The 26,834-nt window shown below is 38.1% G+C and overlaps 2 protein-coding genes across 2 annotated transcripts in view; one reads left to right on the forward strand and one right to left on the reverse strand.

The window, feature by feature from the left end:
• LOC135219143 (uncharacterized) overlaps positions 1-26,834 on the forward strand; it is a 117,264-nt gene that overhangs the window by 30,648 nt on the left and 59,782 nt on the right. The gene's annotated exons all lie outside the window — the stretch shown is intronic.
• LOC135218874 (HORMA domain-containing protein 1-like) overlaps positions 1-26,834 on the reverse strand; it is a 38,883-nt gene that overhangs the window by 6,395 nt on the left and 5,654 nt on the right. Inside the window, exons 2-8 of the mRNA XM_064255325.1 lie at positions 22,338-22,466; positions 14,621-14,751; positions 10,763-10,896; positions 8,754-8,839; positions 4,902-5,006; positions 2,638-2,731; positions 903-1,220 (exon numbers count right to left, since the gene is read on the reverse strand). Coding sequence (XP_064111395.1) covers positions 903-1,220; positions 2,638-2,731; positions 4,902-5,006; positions 8,754-8,839; positions 10,763-10,896; positions 14,621-14,751; positions 22,338-22,466 — 997 coding nt within the window. The remainder of the gene's footprint in view (positions 1-902; positions 1,221-2,637; positions 2,732-4,901; positions 5,007-8,753; positions 8,840-10,762; positions 10,897-14,620; positions 14,752-22,337; positions 22,467-26,834) is intronic.

Below are 26,834 nucleotides of genomic sequence, written 5' to 3' on the forward strand. Positions count from 1 at the left end.
AGGACTAAATAAATAATTAAATATGTGATTCAGCAGTCAGGGTTAACAATTTTCAAGTAATCTATTCAAATTTTCTTAACCAAGTTTACAAGTTCCTAGTTAATATTTTTATGACAAGAAGTTAGTAATTTACTGAAAATAACATTGGATGCTACATTCATCAACACAATGGCTTTGGATCTACTAGAAAACTTTAATATTCTTGATAAGTTGGTTTTCAAATTACTGCAACATCATGATGGCTAATGGAGCAGTATGGGTCAACTTTTAAACAGTCACACTTGGCTGCCAAGCAACAATAACCTTAAATCCAAAATACAAAGGATTCTGGTACTGCAGAATTCTTTCCCATTACATAAAGATGAACTAAAGTAAAATTAACAATTTTTAAAAATATGAATACAAATTGACACCTTTTAAGTGAAGGCTTACTCTACAGGTGGGGAGCTATACCAAAGGAAGCTGCAGTAACATTCCACCAAGAAGAAAATGTTCCTGGTATAAATTGATACCCACAAGGAACATTAGTCTCAAGAATCCCTTTCAAATCTGGTGAGGAGACACAAACCAGTCAAAAGATCATGTGACTTTTTAGATGCAAGGTGGTCTGTTGATACTCCAACTTACTAACTAGCAGCACCATACAAGTAACCTTATAACTAACTACATTCCATCAACTGTTTAGCTAAAGATTGAAAGAAATTTTCTACTTAAAGTGTTAGCTGTATTCCTGTAAGAATAAATATTATTCACCTCACTACACTAAACCAAATGCTGTGGTGATGATGGTCATCAGTAAATAATCACATAAATTGCTAAAAGCAGTCCTACAATGGTGTGACACTACAGCACTGGATGAAAAGATAAAAACTTATTTGCTTTAAAGCTCAGGAACTAATTACCTGGAGTATTATAGGTTTGTCTAGTGGGTGTCTGAGCATTGGAATAAGAAGTTGATGGATATGAAGCTGGATTATCCAATGTCTTTTGTGTAGACATTTCAGGGACCCTGTAGGAAGCACTAGACGGAGGGGTTTGTGGAAGAATATTATTACCATCAATGTTTTCTGAAGCCTGGGTTTCAAGGTTTCCATTCATGTTTGAGGGGATATCTGAATTCACACTACTACCCTTGGCTGTTGTAGGACATCTTAAAGCATCACTTCCCTCGGCAGTTTGCTGCTTCATGCCAGTAATGCATTTCACCTGAGAAAAAGGGGCTGGCAAGGGAAAAGAAAAACATTTAGGACAATAACTCACACAGAGGCAAATCTTTTGAAAACTTGATTCTATGATACAAGCTTTAAGACTTTTAAGTGGACTTTACAGGTATCCATAGACACCTTCAAATTCTACTGTGCTCTAGGTTGCTACATAGCCTTCAGGTCTAATCCTCAAGCGCAATTTCCTTTTAACTTATTTTTCTGTTACTGTTTATTTGCTTAGTTACCACTTTTACTTGTTTTGAATATTCTTTATGCAGCATATATATTTTTTCATAAATGGACCACCATTTTACGGAAGCCTGCTGGTTGTTCATCAAAAACAAATAAATTTTTAAGTTACTTGTATTTCTCACAAGTATACAAACCAGAACCTTTTGAATACATGAATATCTTTCAGCACAAGCAAGTTAATGGTGGAGCTATAGGGTGATCAGGGAGCAATCCTTCATTCAACCAAAATTGCCATTCATTTTTCCTTTGATTGCATGGCCAGAGATGGGCAGATAGATAACAAGGATTCAACTTATATAAACAGCTCAGATTTGTATTCCTAAAAGAAAAAAATATTACTTTAAAAAATTCTAATTTGTTCCTCTGCAGATATAACCACCACCTTATATATACAGGAGACTTAAATGTAGGGACTGGGATAGTCCCTACAATACACAGCCAAATGAGAAAGAGTGAATCATATTTGAGGCTGGACATAGTATAGTATATCTGACATCCAAAGTATAAGATAGACATAACAGTTGCTGCTTTGCACAGCAATGTCAATTGGTATGTCACCTACCGAATTTGTGTCATAGTTTATCAAATTTAATGCTGTCTTTAAATAGCTCAGCAAATTCAAGTTTACAAAGGACCTTTGTGTAGGCGATAGGCCTTCTAGATTATATGCAAGGGTTTCATCTCATGCAGCTAAATTACTCACCTCAGAAAATGCTTAATTTTGTGTGCCAACTTAACTTCTTAGCTTTCAGCTAAATCATAGTACTCACCATTAAAACATAAAATAGGTTTGTACATTGTAGAAAAAATGTCTAAATTCCTACATCTTTTTACAAGTTTATAACTACTGTTTTATCTAGTCTACATTTATCTTTCATCATGCACACAGAGTAGCTTATAAAATGACTGTCATTGAAATTGAGTTTGGGGATACAATTGACTTTAATTCCAATGCATTACTTATTTCTTTTTTTCTAATTTATGTCCAAATTTGAAACAAATATGAATAAGTACCTTAAAAATCTAAAACTACTTCTGCATTATACATATGAAAAAGTCGAACACCCCACGATTATAGTCTGGTTCCTTCATTTTATTTTCAAAGAAATACAGCAACAATAATGATCACCAAATACTTAAAACATCAAATTAAATTGAATTACATATGAAAATATCTCACCTGATGTGTCTGACGACTGAGAGACCAATCTGTACCCATATCTTCGGACTATATTATCTGAATGAGGGTTTAACGACTCCTGTTCCTCCACCTCCTGGGTGAAAAAAGCATGTATAAATATTGCTACACACAGTTAATACTCAGAGGTCTGGAAAAACTAACACCTATTAATAATAATAGTTAATAATAAACCGTTAAGTATGAAGCAACTGAGGAGTAGCTATAAATAGGTCAACACAAAACTAAAAAGATGAAACACACATGAAATATAGTACAGGCGGCCCTCAGTTAGCGGCAGGGGTTCCGTTCCTGGCCGCCGACGCTAAATGATTTTCGATGCCAAGCGATTTTAAAGCCTACGGCCGCTGCACACCTTCTTTCGAAACTCTAGACCAGTCAAAAGCGCCGTAATCCCACAATGGCGCAATAAGTAAAATTATATTTATGCAGTATAGTACTATAGAATTTACTGTACAGTAGTACTGTACAGTAAATTATAGCATTATAAATACTGTAAAGTGAAAAAAGCCTAGCTTTAATCCTTTGGGTGTCTAGAGTATGTAAAGATATAATAAGGTTTATACAGTGTACAGGTAGCTGTAGTGTTTAAGTTATGATAATTCGTCTAACGATAGTCTGATTTTGAGAAACCAAATTACAATAGCCTAACTTTATCCCATCTTCTAGTTACATAAGTTCAATTACAGCAAAAGGGAATGATGAAAGTATGGTTTTAACGTTATACTCGTTGCGTGAACGTGTACAGCCATGAACAACCGAACGAGAAACGATTTTTTTTTTTTTTTTTTTTTCTAAGTACAACCGAATTGCATAACATCCGTTTGGCTTGTATTTCAAACATCGTACTACAGTACACTACTACTGTAGTTGTTATAAATGGCGTTATGTAGAATAGAACTGAGATATCTTAATGTAATAACTTTATTCGCTATAGATCAAAGATCAATATACATCAAAGATCAATCGGGAAATTTACTGTTAAATTTAAACCTAGTTATAACTGAAGCTGAGAAAACTGTTCAAGCTGCTAATGACTATTATCATACATCGGCAACAAGGATAAATCCAGTAAACGTATGCCATCAAACACAACCGTAGATAAAATTGAGATAAAATCATTTGAATTAAAACTACTGTGCTTGAAAGAACACATCAGCTGATTTCAAACCACAACATTGACCGCTATGCGGAATACTGGCTTAGATTTGCCGTAGTATTTTATAATACAGTAATATGAGAATACATACAACATTATTGGATACAGTGAAGTAATGTATGACTTTTCAAATGATTTATAGAAAAGATGCATAATTAATAAAATAACACCATGCATTTTTTGGAACAGTGGCGGACAAGAACGAACATGAAAAATCATCCCCAGACAACATGGAGCGTAGTTACAAAGGCTGCCTTAATTTATATCATATTTATGTACAAAAATAAAAATACCCTGTACGTAATATATTTTCATAGACATTTTAAACATAAAAGCATAAAAATTTTAAAAAATCAACACATCGATCGCTAAATTTGCACTGTTTTTAACTTGATATTTTCGGAAGAGCGGCAGACAGCGGCTTACAAGAACAAACATGAAAAAACATCGTATTTGATAACGTGAAGGGCAGTTTCAAAAGCTGCCTTTTTATCATATTTCTGCACAGAAATAAAAAATACCCCATACGTAATACATTTTCTTACACATTTTAAACATAAAAGCATGAACATTTATAAAATCGACACATCGATCGCTAATTTCCACCTTTTTTTAACTATATTTTCGGAAGAGTGGCAGGCGGCGCTCACATGAAAGAACATGAAAAACATCGTATTTGATAACGTGTGAAGGGCAGTTTCGAAAGCGTATCATATTTCTGTGCAGAAATAAAAATACCCTATACGTAATACATTTTCATACACATTTTAAACATAAAAGCATGAACATTTATAAATCGACACATCCATAGCTAAATTTGCAGTTATGTAACTTGATATTTTCGGCATAGAACAGCGTCAGAGGCATATATTTTACCCTAATACTACCTAGTGGCGCCGTTAACTGAAAACTGTGCCATAAAAATACCTTATTTTTTTAATGAATAGTTTTGACGACCGCCGTAAAACCGATTCGCTGCCGAGCGATTGCGCCGTTAACCGTGGGCCGCCTGTAATGGTTACTTTAACAGAACAACACAAGAAGGCATAATTATCAAACACAAAAATTGTAAAATAGTATATCTAACCTGTGCAGCAGTCTCTTCAGCAGATTTTTCATCACCATAAAAATGTTTCTTGTCAACAGAAACCCGGACTTTAACATTGTGATAACGGGTGTTCACTTCTCCTGCCTGTAAAAGGAAAATGGTTTATACTCTTATAATAAAAATAATTTACCAAGATTAATTTTTAGGAAATTTTGAACACTGATAAGCTATGATATATCATAAGAAGTCTAATTTGGAATATGTATTCTTAAATTTATTACTAATTGTAGTTTGATAATTATCTAAACGCTCCACGTTAAAGGTACAGTACATACTTGCGTAACACGCAATCTCGCATATCGTGCGACCCCCAAATTTTCACCCTTAAAAAAATATTTTAAAACGTATCATGCGAGTTAAATTTACAAGACCAAATAACCATGGACTAACCTCTTTTCCTCCTCTTTATCTATTCCATTTTATAGTTAGGCTAACCCCTTTTCCTCCATCTCTTAATCTATACCATCTTCTGGTTAAGTTTAAAAAAGTAAAAGAGAATGCCAAAATTATCGGTAGTAATGATATAGTACTTGTTTGGAAAACACATACACACAGAAACAGCTGATTTGCTATGAACAACCAATCATATAACAACAGCCTTTTTGCTTGCATTTCAACCATCGTATGATAGTAAAAAATTACCATAGTTATGTTACAAATGACGTTAAGGAGAATAGGACTGATATATTTTTACATTACAGGTAGTAGTCAACTTACTACAGCAATTAATTATGACCAACCAGTCACAAATCAATTAGGACGTAAGTCGGCCCGTGTTAATTTTTCGTAAGAACATTGTACTAGCCTAGCCTACACTAGGGTAATCAGTACCATCTTTACATATAGGGGGTAGCCTAGCCTACACTACACAGTATACTTATACACATATGGCATCGAAATGATTAATTACAGTTAATTCTCTAGGTTCAATGCACATTGGCTTATGATAATTTAGTACAAAGAGAAATGGAATAACATTTAACAAGTTAGCCTCGCGTATACGATGATGATGATATCGTGGTACATATATCGTATACGTATATACAAATACAGTAGCCTAGCCTTCAGTATACTGTATACAACATATATGATATAATTTAGTAATTTATTAATATAAGCCAATTCTGGAGGTTCAAGCATTTTGACTATATGACATGTCAGTAAAAAAAAAATGGACACGAAACAGGAATCAGATTCGGATTGACATCGGCATACCTAATTGAGTGATGTCAGGCTGCTGACAGCTAGTACATTTACGAAATAAAAACAATGAATAAGTATCTTTTCTGTGATTCTTTTAAAAAGTTATACATTACAGTATCCAATAACATTTTATGTATTCTCATATTATCATCTCATAAAATACTAACAAAGCGGTCAGTGTTTTTGATTAGAAATCAGCTGATGGTGAATACGAGTTTATTTCTCCGTATTTAACTCATTTCAGAGCGAATTGCCTTTCTTCTACTTAGCGTAAAATATCTAGATACTTTACTTAAACAAGATAAAGTATTTTGTTATTTTACTATGTAATTTTAAGTCAAAATATGAATTAAATACATCTTGTGAACTAAAGTTTTTTTTTTCGTTAACAGATTGCGTTGTGGGCATGTTTATTGTGTAGAAATATTACGTGATTCCGTTTGCTATTTTCACTTCGTTTCATCATAGTACGAATTAACCTTTACCGTTACGTTACTTATCTTTTATAGGCGTGAAATCAACAGTAAAATGTGTTCTTTCAAGACCTGAAGTTTTTATTAAATTATTTTCTCTCAATTTTATCTACAGTTGTGTTTGATGGTGTAAGTTTACTGGAATTATATCTTTGTTGCCAATGCATGATAACAGTACTATATGGATGAAACTTGCAAACTTCAGTATAGTACCTTCAAATCAACCGTAAACAAAATGAGAGAAATGTGTTTTAATCAAAACTACTGGGCATGAAAAGAACACATTTTACTGTTTTCACAACAATAAAAGATAAATGTGTAAAGCTCGTAGTATTCTGATGCGATAAAGTGAAAATATCGAACAGAATCTGTCGATTTTTGTTTACGCAATAAACATGCCCTCAGCGCCATCTACTAACGAAAAATAACCACATTTTTTTCACAAACGATACTCTTTAAGTGATATTTCCACTTGAAAACACTTTGTATAATGTAAAATAACCTTGTCTCATATAAATAGAGTATCTTGAGATTCATTTGCACTAACTAGAGGCAAGAAAGTCTCTCTGATTTGAGTTCAACACAGCAAACATAAATTTACTCGCAATCGCCCTCAGCTGTTTTCAAACCAAAACATGATTGCTGTTTGTATTTTATAATACAAACAAGTAGTAATATGAAAATACAAATAGTAATATTATTGGATGGAGTGAAGTAAAACATAGCTTTTTAAAAGATCCATGGAAAAGATGCATATCCATTATGTTTGTATATTATCATATGATACTAATATATGATTATTACATACTCGAATTTTATATCTCATGTAAGATCCGACCCCTTTAAAATCAGCTCCAAAATTAGGGCTTCAAAAGTTGCTAATATGCGAGTATATATGGTATGTATTTTAACTCAGTGGTCTAGTCCAACTACATAACAACAATAATATTAATAGAAAAATAAATAATACATCAGATTTATTTTCTAAATACTTACCTCTCCATTATATAGCTTTTACTGCCCCTGATATGGAATTAAAAGCTATTTAATCCTTAAGGACGGATATCCTCACGGGTAACAATAACAGGTTTTTTGTGGTTGACGGATTACCTCCTGGTGAGTATCAATATTACAGACCATTGACTTGGAGAAATCGGGAGGGAAAGAGGTTTCCATTACTTCAATACACCAATAAATTTACTAATGGCAACTTTTAGACTGGCTCAGCTCAGCGATTCTAGGCAGCTCATGATTTAGATGTGTACTTGACTTCAAGGGGGCATGTACCTCTCTCTCTCTCTCTCTCTCTCTCTCTCTCTCTCTCTCCTCTCTCTCTCTCTCTCTCTCTCTCTCTCTCTCATGATGTCATCTCATAAATTTGCTCATAAATATAATCATGTCTAACATGTATAATCCAAGAAAGTTACTGCATCTTCAATCTCGAAAGAGGTTCCATTACTTCAATACACCATAAATTTACTAATGGCAACTTTTAGACTGGCTCAGCTCAGCGATTCTAGGCAGCTCATGATTTAGATGTGTACTTGACTTCAAGGGGGCATGTACCTCTCTCTCTCTCTCTCTCTCTCTCTCTCTCTCTCTCTCTCTCTCTCTCTCTCTCTCTCTCTCTCATGATGTTATCTCATAAATTTGCTCATAAATATAATCATGTCTAACATGTATAATCCAAGAAAGTTACTGCATCTTCAATCTCAGTAAATTTCTGAAAATATTTTACAACAAATATGCTCAAAATTTTCTACTGATTTTTGTTCTTATCTGTTATGATATTGTGTGAGCTGTAATTATAACTTTATAAAACAAAATAAAATTAATCATTAGAAAAAACATGTATAATTTGGTAAAATTTATGACTGTCTTGTAAAAGAAGCCCCACAAAGGCTTGTAAATAGTCATTTTCAACTTCTTGGGAAAGTAGGAGAATTTTTTATAATAAGTTTTCTGAAACCTTGCGCATTTGCATCTCTTTCCACTGATGTGTGTTTTCTTAAACTAGCTGACCTCAAAGTTTGCCCGGTCTGGGGTGATGCATGTGTTTGTTTTAGCCAGGCTCTTTTACGGGTTAATGGAGAGGTAAGGTTCATTAAAAAGATTAAGTAATAACAATGTGACAATGATTCAACTCCAAACTTACTGCAATATTGATGCTTTCATCTTCATGCTGAAAGTCACTGGAAGCAGCTGTTGCAAAACCTTTAGGTTCATAGTCTGGAGGGGTAACTAGAAACAATACGTATAAATTAGAGAGCATCCAGTATCAACAGTCAGTGCTTAACCTTACAGAGAAAAAATAACAACTATAACTATATAAATTCTAATAAATAAACTTGATGACATACATACAATCCTTACTGAACGACCTTCCTGTTTAAAGACAGCCCCAACTTATGACCAGCTCTTTTTCCAAAGCTGTAGCAGTAACAGAAAGTGATGATGTGAACTTCTGTGATTTCTGAAAATTATGCATTTTACATGACAAAAAGAACACTTCATTACCTTGAGAGAAAATAACAAAAAAGGGTATCCAAGGCACAAGGAGAAATATACCTTAAACATTTCATGGAGAATATCTTCAAAGGGTTTTGACAATGACAAACATGACGTCACAATAAAAAAAATTGAGGGCCTTGTTACACACTTAAATTACTATGTGATGAAGTACTGTAAATGATACTAACAAATTAGTATAATTGGGGAGAGCTAACTAACAAAGGTTTAATGCAAGTCTAAAGCAAAACAGGACTGTATGAGAAAGAGGAAACAACGGAAGAAAAAAAAAATTCACCATATATGGGTTAGGTGGTGTCTGTCCTCTCAAAAGTGAACGTGACTATACGTATTACAATTAGCAGGTATGGACCAGAATGCCGAGTGGTTCTTGAAAGCAGAATGGCAAACAATAAGGGAACTTTTACAAAATCATGAAATTGAAGGGCAAAAAAATGACAAATTAGGCAACACTAATAGAATTAAAAATGATAAAATACTCATAGTAGCACGAGTCTTAAAATGGAGAAACAAATCCACAATTATATATATGTACATAGTATATCTAAAGGTAACACCGTACAGACTGCTTTCCCCCCTTATTTGCAGGGGATGCGTACCAGACCCCCCCGGAATACTTAGAACCCGTGAATAGTTGGAACTCCTATAAAAATGCTAAAAACAGCCTATTTTGTTAGTTAAAACTCAAGAAAAACCCACTAAAAATGTTTATAGTACTTGGTTTTTTTAATAGTTTTATCACAAAAATTGCATTTTATGATGAAATTGATACAAAAAAAACAGGAACTTGTGGATATTTCTCATGGAAAAATACCTTGAATGTGCGAATTTTCCGCAAATAATGTGGGGAAACGTTCCCAAGAGAAATCCGCGAATGTGTGAGTCCACGAATCTGGAGAACGCAAATACGGGGGGTCCACTGTATGAACCTATACATAACTTTGGCTTTGTTTTTCCATACTAATGGAACTTATAGAAAATACTCCAAGGACCTGTCCTCTTACCCCTACAAGTCCTTGCATTCCCTCACTGTTACCTCCTTACCAGGCCCTCTACAGATCCTGATAGCTCCAGTGCTGACACTCTCTTTTAGAAGGATTTGATGACTAAATTGTTAATTTGAATGTCTCTTTCCATAACTATTTTTTTGGATGCCATTTTTATAGTGTTGGTGACTATATTTTTATGTCTGCAATGTGTGTAAGAGTTCTAAAAAAATTAAGAGTTATAACCAGTTGTAGGTTCCTTGATAACTTTTTTTATTCAGAATAAAACCAGTTACCTGTATTTAAATTATGCTGACCAAAAAATACTATATACTAGTACTGTACAGTAATAAATTCTCTTCTATTCGGTTCATTACAGTATGCAGTGCTTTACTGCATAAACATTAAAAAATACTGAGTACTAATAACATTATAAGAGTATCTAAATATGGCTGATGCAAGCCCGCTACCATCAGTGCAGTATGCCTGAAATATCAGTAAGGCAAAGCTCCTTGTAATATCAACAAATATGCTTAAAAACTAAGTTTGTGGGTGGGTATGGAACTCTATCGTGAGTATGGGGTGTATGTATAGTGAAAATTTAAAGTTTCCAAAAAAAAGAATTTAATGAAGATGAAGGCTTGCCTACCATCATCATAATAGCTGAGTCTCATCCCAAGATGCACCTTCCTTGGAAGAGGCCTCAAAGACTGTGTTAAAAGGAAAATTGTCCTCAGCATTTTCCTCGTAGGCTTCCGAACATCAAACTTCATTTCTTGGGGTCTGTAGGAGTTAGAGAAAAAATCTTACTATGTATCTAAAATTCATGGTTAAAAATCAATCTCCTTTCCTAACTTAACATATACCCAGTTATATATGGTGCCATCTATTTATGAAAAAAAATAACGAAGTCTAGTTTCGACAACAAGAACGTTTATTCAAGTCTAGTTTCGCAACAAGACGTATTCAAGTCGATTTCAACTTTAAAACATTTCATATAACGAAACATAAACTTGTCCCAAATAAATAGAATTCCCAGAGATTAATTTATGCTAAATAGAAGCAAGAAGATTGCTCAGAAATGAGTTGAATGTGGTGAAATAAACTTATCTCCGTCAGCTTATTTCTCCAAACCAAAACATGATCGGTTTGTTTGTATTTTATAATACAATAGTGATGTACCAACCTAATATAAGACTACAATATTACAGGCGGGTCCCCTGGGTTACGACGGGGGTTCCGTTCTTAAGACGCGTCGTAAACCCGAAAATCGTCGTAAGCCGGAACGACGTTCTTGAAAACATGTCCATCAGGGTGGAAAATTTCACTACTAATTTGCAATTTTTCTTAGGGCCGTATCTCTAAAATTATCACTAATTTACTTTTTTCATGTGCAACACTGTGTATTCAAAAATACTGTATATTTTCATTAAAATACAAGAGAGAGAGAGAGAGAGAGAGAGAGAGAAGAGAGAGAGAGAGAGAGAGAGAGAGAGAGAGAGAGAGATAGAGAGAGAGAGAGAGAGAGAGAGAGATAACTCCTTAGGTTTCAATAGATTGAAATGAACGTCTGTAGGCAACTTTTTCCCCCTCCCATAATACATATATTTTCTGAGAGAGAGAAGAGAGGACTGTGCAATTATGTTTGTCTGTCTATCAATTCTTTTGCTGAGAGCGAGAGAGATAAAAGGAAAAATAGAAACACCAAATGTATGACAAGTATCTTGTAGAGAGAGAGAGAGAGAGAGAGTTGTTTAAAAGAGAGAAATGGAATGATTATTGTATTTAAAATACTCAGATATGAATTTTGTTACTTATAGTATTATTATTGGAAAATATTAATGATAACTTAATACATACACATCCATGAAAATGATCTCATCTCAGTAAGAGAGAGAGAGAGAGAGAGAGAGAGAGAGAGAGAGAGAGAGAGAGAGAAGAGAGAGAGAGAGAGATTACATAAAACCATTAAATTCGTTGACCATTGTATGGCATTGTTAAGCTTGTGTCACTCGAGTTGAGGTGGGGAAATTGATACAGAAAAAGACAAAGGGAAGAATTTTCTTTGAAATTATTTATCGTATTCTACTTATTACTTCTATTATTATTATTATTATTATTATTATTATTATTATTCTTATATTATTATTTGAAAATATAATAAACACGGCATCTACCATAAAAATTCTCTCATCTCAGTAAGAAAGAGGAATTATCCTTACAAGTGAAATGGAAAGGTCATTTTCATCTCTTTAAAATACAACCATTATGAATTTTGTAATTAAAGTTTTATTATTATTATTATTAAATAACTGAAATTACATAAACCTTTTTTATTTTACATACTAGTACATAAAAATTCTTTCATCTCGGTAAAAGAGAGAGAGAGAGAGAGAGAGAGAGAGAGAGAGAGAGAGAGAGAGAGAGAGAGAGAGAGAGAGAGTGTGTTATCTCTCTTTGGTTTATAACGATTCCAGCGAAAGAGAGGGAGGGAGGGGGTTACCACTAATGGACTCATTTTTATTATCGTGTGTGGCAAAAAGAGAGAGAGAGAGAGAGAGAGAGAGAGAAGGAGAGAGAGAGAGAGAGAGAGTTAACCTTAATTAAAAGTGACATGGATAGATTAGTACGTATTGTATTTCTTTAAAATACTATCACAAATGAATTTTGTAATTACAGTTATTATTATTATTATATTATTTGAAAGTATTAAAAACAATAGAACAAGTACATAAAAAATCTCGAGTCTCAGTAAATGAGAGAGAGAGAGAGAGAGAGAGAGAGAGAGAGAGAGGGGGGGATGTCAGGACCACTGATTGCAACACTGCAGCTCTCCCCAGCTCTTCCCCCTTTTGGCTGTCCAGAACATGATATATATCTGACAGTTTTAGTACCTGGAAAGGTTACAGAGAAGACTGGATTTCCTTCAACAGAAAGAAGCTGGATTTCTTCATTCTTCGATAATTTTTTAAATATAAGCTAAAATCTTACTAATTCACTATGTATTTTCTTTAATGAATTGATATTATTGCTGTATAAATTAATATAATATTTAAAGAAAATAGTAAATCATTTATTTATCATACTAAAAAAACATACATCTTTGTAGTAGAGAGAGAGAGAGAGAGAGAGAGAGAGAGAGAGAGAGAGAAAATTATAGTGATTACTTGGAAAATACAAAGAGAGAGAGAGAGAGAGAGAGAGAGAGAGAGAGAGAGAGAGAGAGAGAGAGAGAGAGAGAGAGAGAAACTGTGCTAAACTATAAAGGATTCTTATCTTATCATAATTTGTGTTTTTTAAAAGCGTAGTAAACTCGGAGCGTCGGAAGCGTCAGCGTCGGAAGCGTCAGCGTCGTAACCTCGGAATAAGCGTCGTAACCCAGGGCGGATTTTTCAATGAATATTTAAGAAAAAGCGCCGTAACCTCGGAACGTCGTAAGCCGGACCCGTCATAACCCGGGGACCGCCTGTAGTATTATGGATACAGCAAAGTACAGGATAACTTGTTAAGAGCCAAGGAAAAGATGCATACTATTCATGTTTGTATTTCATGAGGTGGTCTTGGCACTTAGGCTAAGCCACAGACAACCAGACAATGGTGCTATAAACCCTACGGAAGGTATAACCCAGTTATTTGTAAGTATATATTGAACAAATGCCGTAAAACCGAAATGCCGACAGTAACCAGGGGCTGCCAATATAGAACAATGAATAAAAGTCAACCACAAAAAGGTTAACTATCTTATCCATGTTAATTGCTATTACATCTCACTTTAAGGTTTTCATAGGAGTACTTTCTAAAATAGTAATTGTTTTAATGGAAAAATAAAAAGTCAAACTCACCTCTGTAATGCAAAATAGGCTTGAAAGTGTAAGTAGAGCAGAAAAATATAGAGCAAATAAAAGTACAATTACTCATTCTTTCAAAGGCATCATCCTCAAGTGACTTTGGAGGACGTAAATTACTGATACATATTTTCTATTTGTTCATCAGAAGCAACATGTGAGTTACTGAGCCAATAAAAGACTTGTTCTATTTTTTTGCTCATTCCATCATAATGAGTTTTACTTTACATAGCACAGCTTACATGGATTACCACTGTGGAGGTAGTGCATTTGACCCAACCTCTGCAACTTCTATTATTTTAATAAACAGCAATGCAAGGTGCTTTACACATAGGCTGGCTTGTGTGTATAACTAATTTACAATGGCAAGTCAACTCTGAAATCTTTTGACAATGGACTTAATTATCGGTAATGTACTAGAGCTAGTTCTATTACAGCTGTGGCCAACCCTATAGTACCGAAAGTTTCATGCCACCCATGAAATAATAAAACATGATTTTCATACTAAGAAATGCCATTAAAATCATGAGAAAAGACAACCTGGTTTAATGAATTTTGTGGATGGGAATATTAAGATGTACAAACAAAATCACAAAAAAATTTTTAGGATCATTCACCCTTCCTTTTTAGTTCCATAGACTTCTGTTACATTTCAAACTTACTGAGCTGAACTGGATGAAAATTCTACTCCTGGGGCCCCACCACCAGTGTACTTGAACTTGTAAGTGTAAGTTTCAAGGACAACATCAGGCTGAGAAGGGTCTTCATATATTACTAATGTTAGCTGGCGAAGCTGAAAGATGCAAGATAAAGAATTTATTATAAGAATTGTCACCCCAGCTTGTTAAAACCTAAGTATCATTTGAACTTGACACGAGGCTAATTACACGGTGCCAGCAGCAGTTGGTAAAACATTCATAGCTCTTCACCACCTTGCATGTACTGCATGCAAGACAAGAACTTTTGTTTAATAGCAATTCAACCATGAATTTCCCTACCAAGATGTCTACACTCCCTTCCACAGCAACATATTGTAGGATGGTTGATAAAAAGAGATTCTATCAGGAGAAATGTAGTGGTACAAAAAATTGAAAGCTATTCAGAGTATGGAAAGTCTACTTCTCTATAGAATTACCAAATTTTTTTGTTTAACTCAGCAACACTTTAGCTTTAACTTTGTTGCATCTTCTAGCCTAACATGATATTGTTAGTATACAATAAAGTTTTGTACATACTTACCCGGCAGATATATACTTAGCTTATGTCTCTGACGTCCCGACAGAATTCAAAACTCGCGGCACACGCTACAGGTAGGTCAGGTGATCACCCTCTCCCGCCGCTGGGTGGTGGGAATAGGAACCATTCCCGTTTTCAGACCAGATTTTTCTCTTACACCTATCTCCTGAGGGGAGGATGGGTGGGCCAATTCATCGTATATATCTGCCGGTAAGTATGATACAAAAACTTTTATTGTATACTAACAATATCATTTTTGTACATGCAACTTCCCCGGCAGATATATACTAGCTGATTGACACCCTTGGTGGCGGGTAAGAGATAGTTACTCAATATAAAAAAAATAACAATAAAAACGGAAAACAACATCTGTTGTAGGTCATATATATAAACTTATTAAAACCTTGGTTCCTACCTTATTGGGCAGAAGACTTCATGATTACTGTCTATGAGTCTGCTTGCCTCAAGAGTTTCAGTGGGGATGAGACCTGACACTGATAGCTCTTCTGGATCGTGTCAATGGGGGCGAGCCCGCTTACTTGACAGAGCCTTGTCTTGGATCATACCAATGGGGGCTGACCCACTTACATGGCAGAGCCTTCACCTTTGTCATATCAACGGGGACTAACCCTCTTACATGACAGAGCCTAGGTCCAAATCACTAAGGAGGCGCACGAAAAAAACCAATCCCGACCACCTGACCACACTACATTTGTTAACACTACGATTTGAAAGGAGCATTCCCAAGACCCTTCCAATCGACCATAAAAACACACACCAAAAAACGTTTAAATTACTAACTTAACTAACTATAAAGGATTAGGTTCAGCTCCTTGCCCACCCAGCAATGAATCCGCAGACATGAACGGTCCGAGAGAGAAGCACTTATCATAAGTGACTCGCACGTCTCTTAAGTAATTTGATGCAAAAAAACCGAATTGCACCTCCAATAGGTGGATTCGACAAGAGTCTGTATCGACATATTCCTATGATACGTTTAAAGAGGTAGCTACAGCTCTGACCTCATGTGCTTTGACTCTTAGAAGCCTAAAATGTTTCCTCTTCACAGGAAGCATGCGCTTCTTTGATACGTCTTTAATAAATACGCTTGAGCATTCTTAGAAATCATCCTCTTAGGATTCTTACGGAACACCAAAGGTATCACATTTCCACCAAGTAGCTTCTTCCTCTCTAGGTAGAACTTGAGGATCCTGACTGGGCACAATGTCCTCTCAAGTCTCTCTCTACAAAGAGGACAGTCCCTTAATCTCAAAAGTCCTTGGCCATGGTTTAGAAGGATTTTCGTTCTTTGCTAAAAACGGGGATTAAAGGAGCATACTGCAGAATCTTCCTTAAAGCCCACAGTTCCTTCTAAAGCCAGAAGTTCACTAACTCTCTTAGCAGAGGGTAGTGCAAAGAGAAAGAGAGACTTTCTAGTCAAGTCTCTGAATGAGAATTTTGAGGAGGTTCGAATTTCTCGGACATTAAATATCTAAGAACCACATCCAGGTTCCAACTAGGTGGTCTTATCGTCTTGGACTTCGAGGTTTCAAAAGGACCTTAACAAGTCATGCAGATCCTTGTCCTCCGAGATATTAAGGCCTCTATGTCTAAAAACAGATGAAAGCATGCTTTTATATCCCCTTATTGTGGTAACGGCCAGATTGCATTTCTCCCTCAAATAGCGGAGAAAATCCGCTATTTCAGTTACAGAGGTACTGGAAGAGGATACTTTCTGGAGGGACCCTGGCCCATCTTCGGAACACCTCCCACTTCGACTGGTACACGCGGAAGAGTTGAAGGTCTTCTGGCTCTAGCAATTGCCTTTGCAGCCTTGCGTGAAAACCCCCTCGTCTCTGACGAGTCCTTCGACAGTCTGAAGGCAGTCAGACTGAGAGCGGGGAGGGTTTTTGTGGTATCTGTCGAGTGGGGCGTGGGGCTGTCTGAGAAGATCCTTCCACAGTGGAAGGGCCCTTGGGAAATCATCATCCATTCCAGTACCTGTGTGTACCAATCTTGGGCTGGCCAGAATGGGGCGATGAGGGTCAGTTTGGCTCCCTCCGTCGAAAACGAACTTCCTTACCACCTCTCCTATTATCTGAAAGGAGGAAAAGCGTACCCGTCGATCCCCTTCCAATCCAGAAGGAGGACCAGTCCACTGCAACTGCCTTTGGATCTGAAATCGGAGAGCAGTAGTTCTCCAAACCTCGCATTCCAATTCGTTGCGAACAGGTCGATATTGGGTCTCCCCCAGAGTCCCAAATCTTGTCGCACACTTCTGAATGCAGAGTCCATTCCGTGGAAAGGACCTGATCTCTTGCTCAGAAGATCTGCTCTCAGTTCTTTTCCCCTGGATGAACTGGTTAGAAGAGTTATTCGCCGTTCCTCGGTCCAAAGAAGAAGCTCCTTTGCTTTCTCGAACAGGGAGAAGGATGGGAGTCCCTCCCTTTTTCCTTATGTAGGCTAGAGCTGTCGTGTGTCCGAATTCACTTGCAAACACGGCACCCAAATACTTGAGGTTCGAAGTGAACGAGAGCTAGATGGACTGCGCTAGTTCCTTCTTGTTGATATGCCAGGACACCTGTTCCCACTCCAGGTGCCTGACACTTCTCTCGAGCCTAGAGTCGCTCCCCATCCTTTTTCCGAGGCGTCTTGAAAAATAAATAACACTAGGCGAGGGCTCGACAACTGAAGGGAGAGCCCTTGATTCAATCTGTTTGGCTCTAACCACCAACTGAGGTCCTCCTTATGCTCTTTGAGAGCTGAAAGGAGTCCGAAAGCTCTTGGTTGCTTCTGATCCCATTTCTCTCTGAGGAAGAATTGTAGGGGTCTTAAGTGTAGCCTCCCTAGAGAAAACGAACTGTTCCAACGAGGAAAGGGTCAGAGGACTCATCCATTCCCTCGCGAACATTGTTCTTTCTCTAGGAAGGTCGTCACTTTCTGTAAACATCTCTCCTGTCGTTCCTTTGATGGATACACACGAAAACCCCGAGAATCCATTCAGAATCCCCAGATAGACAATGCTTTGCTGGGGATTCATCTGGGACTTCCGAGGTTTAGTAACAGTCCCAGGGACTGAACTAGGTCCAGTGTTAATTTCAAGTCCTCCAGACATCGATCTTTTGATTGGGCCTTGATCAGCCAATCGTCAAGATACAACGAGATTCTTACTCCTTCGATATGAAGCCAATGAACGACATTCCTCATAAGACCTGTGAACACTGAGGGGCCGTGCAAGACCGAAGCATAGGGCTCAAAATTGAAAAACTTTGCCCTGTACCATGAATCTTAGGTACCTCCTGGACGAGGGATGGATAGGTACATGAAAATAGGCATCCTGAAGGTCCAGGGACACCATCCAATCCCTGGACGAAGAGCTGCAAGAACGGAGGAAGTCGTCTCCATCGTGAACTTCGTCTTGACAATGAAGCGATCAGGGCACTTACGTCCAGGACTGGTCTCCACTCTCCTGAGGCTTTTGGTACAAGAAAAAGACGGTTGTAAAACCCTGGAGATGAAGGTCTTGAACCCTTTCTATCGCCTCTTTGTCCATCATTTCTTCTACTAGTTGTAGCAGGCCTGGTTCTTTAAAGAATCTCGGTATCTTGCTGTTAACTCCCTTGGAGTTGTTGTTAAGGGAGGCTTCTCCCTGAAGGGGATAAGGTATCCTCTCTCGAGGATAGAGAGGGACCAGTTGTCCGCCCTCTCTGAGCCCAGACTTTCGCAAACTTCAGCAGTCTGGCTCCTACTGTAGTCTGGAGGACTACTTTCTCATTGTGGTTTAGGGAAGGGCTGCGTGCTGATCTTCCTCTCTTAACCGGTCTCCTACTCCTAAGAGAGGGTTATGAGCCGTCGTTCTCCCTCGAAGGGGCTGCTGAAAAGCAGGCTTCTCTCTTTTAGCCAAAGGAAACTGCTGGCTTTAGTCTTTTTCGCGACTGCGGCAAGCAGATCCTGAGTAGCCTTTTCGGATAAAGACTTAGATATATCTCTCACTGTCCCTTGTGGAAAAACAGGTGACTAGACAGGGCGAATAAAGCATGGAGGATCTCTGTAGAGGAGACACCGATTTCGTCAAAAAAGAACTGTAGACAGATCTCTTTTTAAGGACTGCCGATCCAAAGAGAGAAGCCACCTCCGTAGATTCCATCCATCAAGGACCTTATCCAGACAAGAAAGTACACTCGTTAAAACTTCCATCGAAACAAAGTCTGGATCCTGTGCTCTCTTGGCCAGGGCTCCCAAGGCCCAATCCATAAAATTAAAAGACCTCAAGTGTGCGAAATAGACCCTTAAGTAAATGGTCCATTTAGCACATTCCCCCATGAGGCCTTTGCCGAATGAAGAGGAGTCTTCTAGACGAATCCACTAACGCTGAAAAATCAGCATCAGCTGAAGAAGGGAGGCCCAATTCCCATTGGCTCTTTCGTGTCATACCAGACACCTGGCTTACCTGCCAACTTCGAAGGAGGGCAGGAAAAAACCGTCTTGCCCGTTCTTTTTTAGAGAGGAGCCAGTTCTCCAAGCTCTTGATGGCTTTCTTCATCGAAAGGGTCGGATTCATTTTCACGAACGAAGAGGACTGGAAAGCTTAGTGCTTGAAAGCAGTGATCCCGGTGAAGGTAGGATCTGCAGGACGAAGAGAGTCACCGAACTCTTGAAGGAGCAGGGCTGCCAGTCTCTTGTAACCGAGACGCCCGCATCTACAGGAAGTTCCTCCTCAGATACCTCTTCAAAGGGTAGCATTAGGAGAAGAATGCCTCTTCGGAGAAGAAGTCCTAGAAGGAGAAGCGCTCTTTTCCTTCGAAGAAGTTTGGTAGAGGAAGGAAGACCACTCCCCAAAGAGATCCTATTGCCTGAAGAAACAGTTTTCAACTGGAAGGGGCCTCGGAGAAGAAGAATGCCTGCTTCTTCTCAAAAGTTCTTGCTGCCTGAGAGGGGAAGAGCTCGCATCTTTACAGGAAACTCATAAGGAGTAGGGCGAGAATCCCGTAACAGGGCTCTTTCCAGGCTCTTGGCGCCTGTGAGGAGAGGCGCTAGCGTCACGTCGGTAGCATCTATCAGGCGCTACGCGCCTTGGGTAGAAAAAAAAGTCTGCTCTCATCCTGACTCCTGCCAGGAGAGGGGTTTACTTCCTTCCGAAGATTCTTGTGAGAAGGCAAACTTGTAACCCTAAGTGGAAAGCCTAACAGAAGTAGGGCGTACAGAACCATCATGCTCTTTCAGGCTCCTGGCGTCTGCGTGGAGAGGCGCTCTAGCGTCCCGTTCTGGGCGCCTGGAAGGAGTAAAACGCCTGGTTGAAGAATACCGTTTAACATCACGATGGCGCCTGCTAGGAGAGGCGCTAAAATCTCTCCGAGAACGTCTGGGGGGCGAGATTTCTTCTTCTCTCTCTCTGCGTCCCGTGAATAACGGAGATTATCTTGTTCCTTAAGATAGCAAGGAGAGGCGCTTCTATCTCTCAGCGAACGCCTATAAGGAGAAGAACATTCTTTACTCCTACGAAAGGATCGACTATTCTTGTCAGGAGAGGGGCTTGCGCCCTTATTCGGGCATCTAGACGAATGCGGGATCCTACTAGAAGAAGCTCTTCTGGTCGGAGTAGTAGATTGTTCTCGAAAGGGAGAGGCGTATAACAACGATCTTGTTGGGGAGTAACGCCTTCCAGGAGAGAGACGCCTACCAGAGTCCGAACGCCGACTTGACGACCGTCTCTTACGAGAGCTCTTTACTGGAAGAGAGGGACGTCCTTCCTGCGAGAAGGCTCCTTAGACAGCGAGCCATACTAACAGAGGATAGCTGCTCCTGCAGTCCTACCAAGAACTTCTTTGTAGAAACACGAATTCCTTCCGGAGAAGAAACAGGAGACTTCATCGCCTCTCTTCTTCTGAGCGGGAGAATACTCCGGAAAAGGCTCTGGGCTGGAGTCTAATGCGTATCCTGCAGGCGCCTTCCAGGCTCTCTTCAGAGGGCGCGATCTTAGACGCGGAGCTCCATCCGCGTCTCGGAGAAGTAGAATCCGAGTCGGAAAAAAACACTTCCTAAGGACGCTTTGTCTATAGCTGTCCAAGGCAGCCTGGGACGAGTCTACAGGGCCTGCCGAAGGACGCCTGACTGTTGGGAATACTCTACATCCCCATTGCGGCTTTCGACATTCCTCCTCCCTTGGTCATGGGAGTCTGAAAGAGGTCTAGGCCTAGGAGCAATGCGGAGTCGGTCAGACGCCCCCTCCACTACACTGGGGACACTGTACACTTCACTGCACCCTTCACTCTTACCTTCCATTTCTCGTAATTGCCTTTGCAAATTACGGATCGACGCTTCCATTGCAGCTTTCTCCGATCGAGACGAATCTACGATTTCGCTGCGGGGGGAAGGAGCTGAACCTGCGTTAGCAGTAGGAGAAATTACATTGGAAATAGAAAGATTGTCCTGATCCAAAGAGCAGGACCTACTTGAACTTTTAGCAGCTTTCCTAATTCTATCTTTCTCCAACTTATTTACATACGCAGTCAAACTCTTCCATTGCACTTCAGTCAAACTCAAACATTCGTCACGTGTTACTAACTGAGCATTCATTTAACACAAATAGTGTGAGGGTCCACCGAAGCTTTCGGCAGTCTCACCTTACATCCTTCTTTCACACAAACTCTAAAACGAGTTTCAGGCACAACATCAGCCATAATGAAGAATCCTAAGCAAATCCAAATAACGGTCCAAATCAGCGTATACCAAAGCCAAAGAAAGAATACTTCACCAAACAATCCTTAGCAAAGCAAGCAGAATTCCGTGCAGGAGGAACTAACAACGATGTTGTTAGCACCGGCGACAGAAAAAATCTGGTCTGAAAACGGGAATGGTTCCTATTCCCGCCACCCAGCGGCGGGAGAGGGTGATCATCTGACCTACCTGTAGTGTGTGCCGCGAGTTTAGAATTCTGTCGGGACGTCAGAGACATAAGCTAAGTATATATCTGCCGGGGAAGTTGCATGTACAAAATGTCACTTTTAACATAAGCATTTGGCATTTCATTTCCCTTTGAAACACTGTGTGAATACAGAATCTGGGATGAAAACTTTCACACTTTCAGCTAACAGATGATGGCCTGTTTGCCTATCACTGAAAACTTTAACAATGTATACTCACATATTGTCTGTCAATGGCATCATAACATGACTGAATCCAAGAGAACAGAACCTTAGATGGCTTACACGGGGATTCATCTGTGAGTACTTTCAAGCTCAGCCCATCTAAACAATGATCCCCATATGCATTCTGGAAAAAATGGAAAAAATTTATAGCACCCCAAAACAAATCGATTTCAGATACTTCCATGAATGGCAGACATTCTATTAAGAAATAGTTTTGATCTTTAAAATTTACTCCAAACATAGTTAATCATAATTTAATTTTAGGATTCATAAAATTAAACTTAAAGACTTCCTGTAAAAAATTCAAGTTTCTTGAAGACTGCAACACTTGAAAGGTATCTGAAGAGCAGAGACATGAAAGAATTTCCTTTTTAATGCTGTACTAAAAGATCAATGTTACATCAGAAATTGATGGTGAATGAAACATGTACTGTATCTAGTAAATGAAAAGTGTATTATAATCTTTTTTATTTTCATGACTTATTGCTGTAATGCAGATCAGTAATGAGAAAGCGGAAACTCTTCCTTAACACTAACAGGTATAAACTATAGTAGATTCACATCAGCCGTGCATTTGACGTCTAGGCCAGTCCCTTATGATGCTCCTGAGTGGTTGTTGATAAGCCAATCACAGGGCTAGAAAATCTCAGTCTCTCAAGAGTTCACATAGGCAGGATGTATGTTCCACCTCTCCTGAAAGATGTATCCCTCAGGAGAGATGGAACATACATCCTACTTATGTGAACTCTCGAGAGAGACTGAGAGTTTCCAGCTTTTTCATTGGCTTATTGACAACCAATCTGGAGTGTCATAAGGGACTGGCCTAGACATCAAATGCATGGCTGATGTGAATCTACTATGACTCAACAGTGCTATCAATGTCCACAAGACCTGATAATGTTAGTACAGTGGGCGGCCCCTATTCCCGTTCTCCAAATTCGCAGACGCACAGATTCGTGGATTTCTCTCTGGACCATATCTGCCCATTATTTGCAGGGGATTCGTCTATTAGCGGGGCTTTCCGGCGATAAATAATCACTGGTTAGTGTATTTTGATGTTATTTTCATGCCTAAATACATTTTTATGATACAAAAATGATTTACTAATTTTAAAATATTAATATTGATCAATACTGTATTAGTCAGTTTAATAAGATTGAATGATATCACATAACAAACAATAATAATTCTCTTCTTTACTTAGAGATGTAAGTTTTTGTATGATAAATAAATTATTTACTAATTTTCAAATATTAATATTAATGTAAAGAGCAATCAATTTATTAAAGAAAATACTACAGTGAATTAGTAAGATTTTAGTTTATAAATTTAAAAAAATATGTAAGAATGAAGGAAATCCCAGTCATCATGCATCTTTCTTTCGAACTCCAGGTACCAAGCCGATGTGTTTCTCTCTCTCTCTCTCTCTCTCTCTCTCTCTCTCTCTCTCTCTCTCTCTCTACTCTTTACGAGATGAGAGCTTTTTATGGTTACCACATAATGTATATGTTTAATAATAATAATAATAATAATTAATAATAATAATAATAATAATAATAATAATAATTAGTAGGGAAAAACTCTCTATCACGAGAGTATATATAATGTTCTAAAGGGTCCACAATAATACAAAGTGTAAAAAGTCCGTGTATAATTTTGAAGACTTTACAGATAGCTTTCGAACCCTTCCCTGGGTTCATCTTCAGTCCAAATGAACAAAAAGTTACGACAAGTGCAGAGGTAAATTTAAAAAACAAGAGACGTTGAAGATCGATGACAATGGTCGTTAGCTCGTTAAAGGGCCAGGAGAAGAAAAGAGGGTAGTTAACAACAACTAGGTGATACCCTCCCCCCTATCAATCCTTTCTGGCTGCAATCCTGTTGGATCTTCGTACAGGTTGTTGCAACATTACATGAAGTCCTTCATCCAAGGGCGTAGATTGGGCACCGTTATCAGACTCCCCCGGGGGCAGCGGTTACCTGGACTGGAAGAGGCAAGGCAGAGGCAGCATCAGGAGAGGGAAAAACAGAGCCTGTCCTACATTTAAAATCTTTTAAAAAACATACTAGTAATATAAAAATTAACAAATGGGTCTTCGTTGACAAAAGACTTGTTTCCTTTGAATGATTCTCCCAAGCTTATAGCAGCTCCCTCGACTAGTCATCTGACATTTACATTGTTACTTTTAAAGATAATTTTAGCCTCGTTCCAGTTGGGTCTATGATAATTCCTGAATGCATGTGCTACTATTGCGCTGTTTTGTGATTGTAGTTCATAAGCTCGCTTATGTTCGCCCAAACGTATATTTAGTCCCAGTCCACTTTCACCAAAGTATTTACTATTACAATCCATACACGGTAGTTCGTAAACGCCTGGGACTATGCATAGGATTTTTATCATTGTTATTGTTTCTTATGAGGGAACGTCTTATTGTATTTTCATATTTGAACACAATTTTAGTTTCCTTCTGACTTTTGTTGATATGTCCACTTATATTCTTTACTTCTGGATTAAAGGGAAGGGACAAATATCTTTTTGGTTTTTCCTTATTATTATCTCTCAGTCCATAGAACGACTTCCTCGCTCGCGAAATTGCTTTCTCAATGAAGTGAGGGGGATATCTGAGACTTCTAAAAGTTTCACAAACCTGGGTGCCCCCTCAGGCCTATTATTGCTGCTTGTGGTTCACCGCAAAACACATTAGCAGAGTGGTTGGCTCAGGTTCTTAGTCAGTTTCTTGGCACGTTCTCAAGTGCTCATTTACAGCATTCATTCCAGTTTATACAGCGGGTCAAAGATAGTAATTGGGTAGATGGGAGGATGGCGAGTTTAGATGTTACGGCATTATTTACCAACGTTCCATTAGATTATGTGATCACAAAGTTACAGGAAGAACATGATCAAGGTAATGTGACTTTCCCAATTTCCGCAGAGCAGTTTTTCTCCCTTATCAGATTATGTGTCTCGTCCACTGTATTCCAGTTCAATAATCAGGGATTTGCTCAAAAAGAAGGTGTAGCCATGGGTTCTCCTCTATCCCCTGTCCTCGCTAACATTTGCATGGAGTTTGTGGAAAAAGAAATTATAAACAGGTGTGATGAAGAAACGAAACCAGTTTTATGGGCGAAATATGTGGATGACATTTTTATCATTTTTAAAGGTACCGATGAAAAGCTAAAGAAACTAGTAGAAATAGCAAATAGCATTTTACATCAATTTAAGTTCACGACAGAAGTAGAAGTGGATTCTAAATTACCGTTTTCAGATGTTTTAGTGTACAGGGACTGTAATAGCCAGAGGTACAAATTTTCAGTTTACCGGAAATCTACCAATTCCGAGAGTTATGTCCACTTTTATTCTTTTCACTCAAAAGAAATAAAAAGTAACGTTATTATGAATTTTGCTTTATGCGCATTCAGAATTTGCGACTCTGAATATATAGACGGTGAACTTAAACACATCACGGCTACTTTTAGAAGTCTCAGATATCCCCCTCACTTCATTGAGAAAGCAATTTCGCGAGCGAGGAAGTCGTTCTATGGACTGAGAGATAATAATAAGGAAAAACCAAAAAGATATTTGTCCCTTCCCTTTAATCCAGAAGTAAAGAATATAAGTGGACATATCAACAAAAGTCAGAAGGAAACTAAAATTGTGTTCAAATATGAAAATACAATAAGACGTTCCCTCATAAGAAACAATAACAATGATAAAAATCCTATGCATAGTCCCAGGCGTTTACGAACTACCGTGTATGGATTGTAATAGTAAATACTTTGGTGAAAGTGGACTGGGACTAAATATACGTTTGGGCGAACATAAGCGAGCTTATGAACTACAATCACAAAACAGCGCAATAGTAGCACATGCATTCAGGAATGATCATAGACCCAACTGGAACGAGGCTAAAATTATCTTTAAAAGTAACAATGTAAATGTCAGACGACTAGTCGAGGGAGCTGCTATAAGCTTGGGAGAATCATTCAAAGGAAACAAGTCTTTTGTCAACGAAGACCCATTTGTTAATTTTTATATTACTAGTATGTTTTTAAAAGATTTTAAATGTAGGACAGGCTCTGTTTTTCCCTCTCCTGATGCTGCCTCTGCCTTGCCTCTTCCAGTCCAGGTAACCGCTGCCCCGGGGGAGTCTGATAACGGTGCCCAATCTACGCCCTTGGATGAAGGACTTCATGTAATGTTGCAACAACCTGTACGAAGATCCAACAGGATTGCAGCCAGAAGGATTGATAGGGGGGAGGGTATCACCTAGTTGTTGTTAACTACCCTCTTTCTTCTCCTGGCCCTTTAACGAGCTAACGACCGTTGTCATCGATCTTCAACGTCTCTTGTTTTTTAAATTTACCTCTGCACTTGTCGTAACTTTTTGTTCATTTGGACTGAAGATGAAACCCAGGAAGGGTTCGAAAGCTATCTGTAAAGTCTTCAAAATTATACACGGACTTTTTACACTTTGTATTATTGTGGACCCTT

This window comes from Macrobrachium nipponense, chromosome 19 (genome assembly GCF_015104395.2).
Source record: "Macrobrachium nipponense isolate FS-2020 chromosome 19, ASM1510439v2, whole genome shotgun sequence".
NCBI classification, from domain to species: Eukaryota; Metazoa; Arthropoda; class Malacostraca; order Decapoda; family Palaemonidae; genus Macrobrachium; species Macrobrachium nipponense.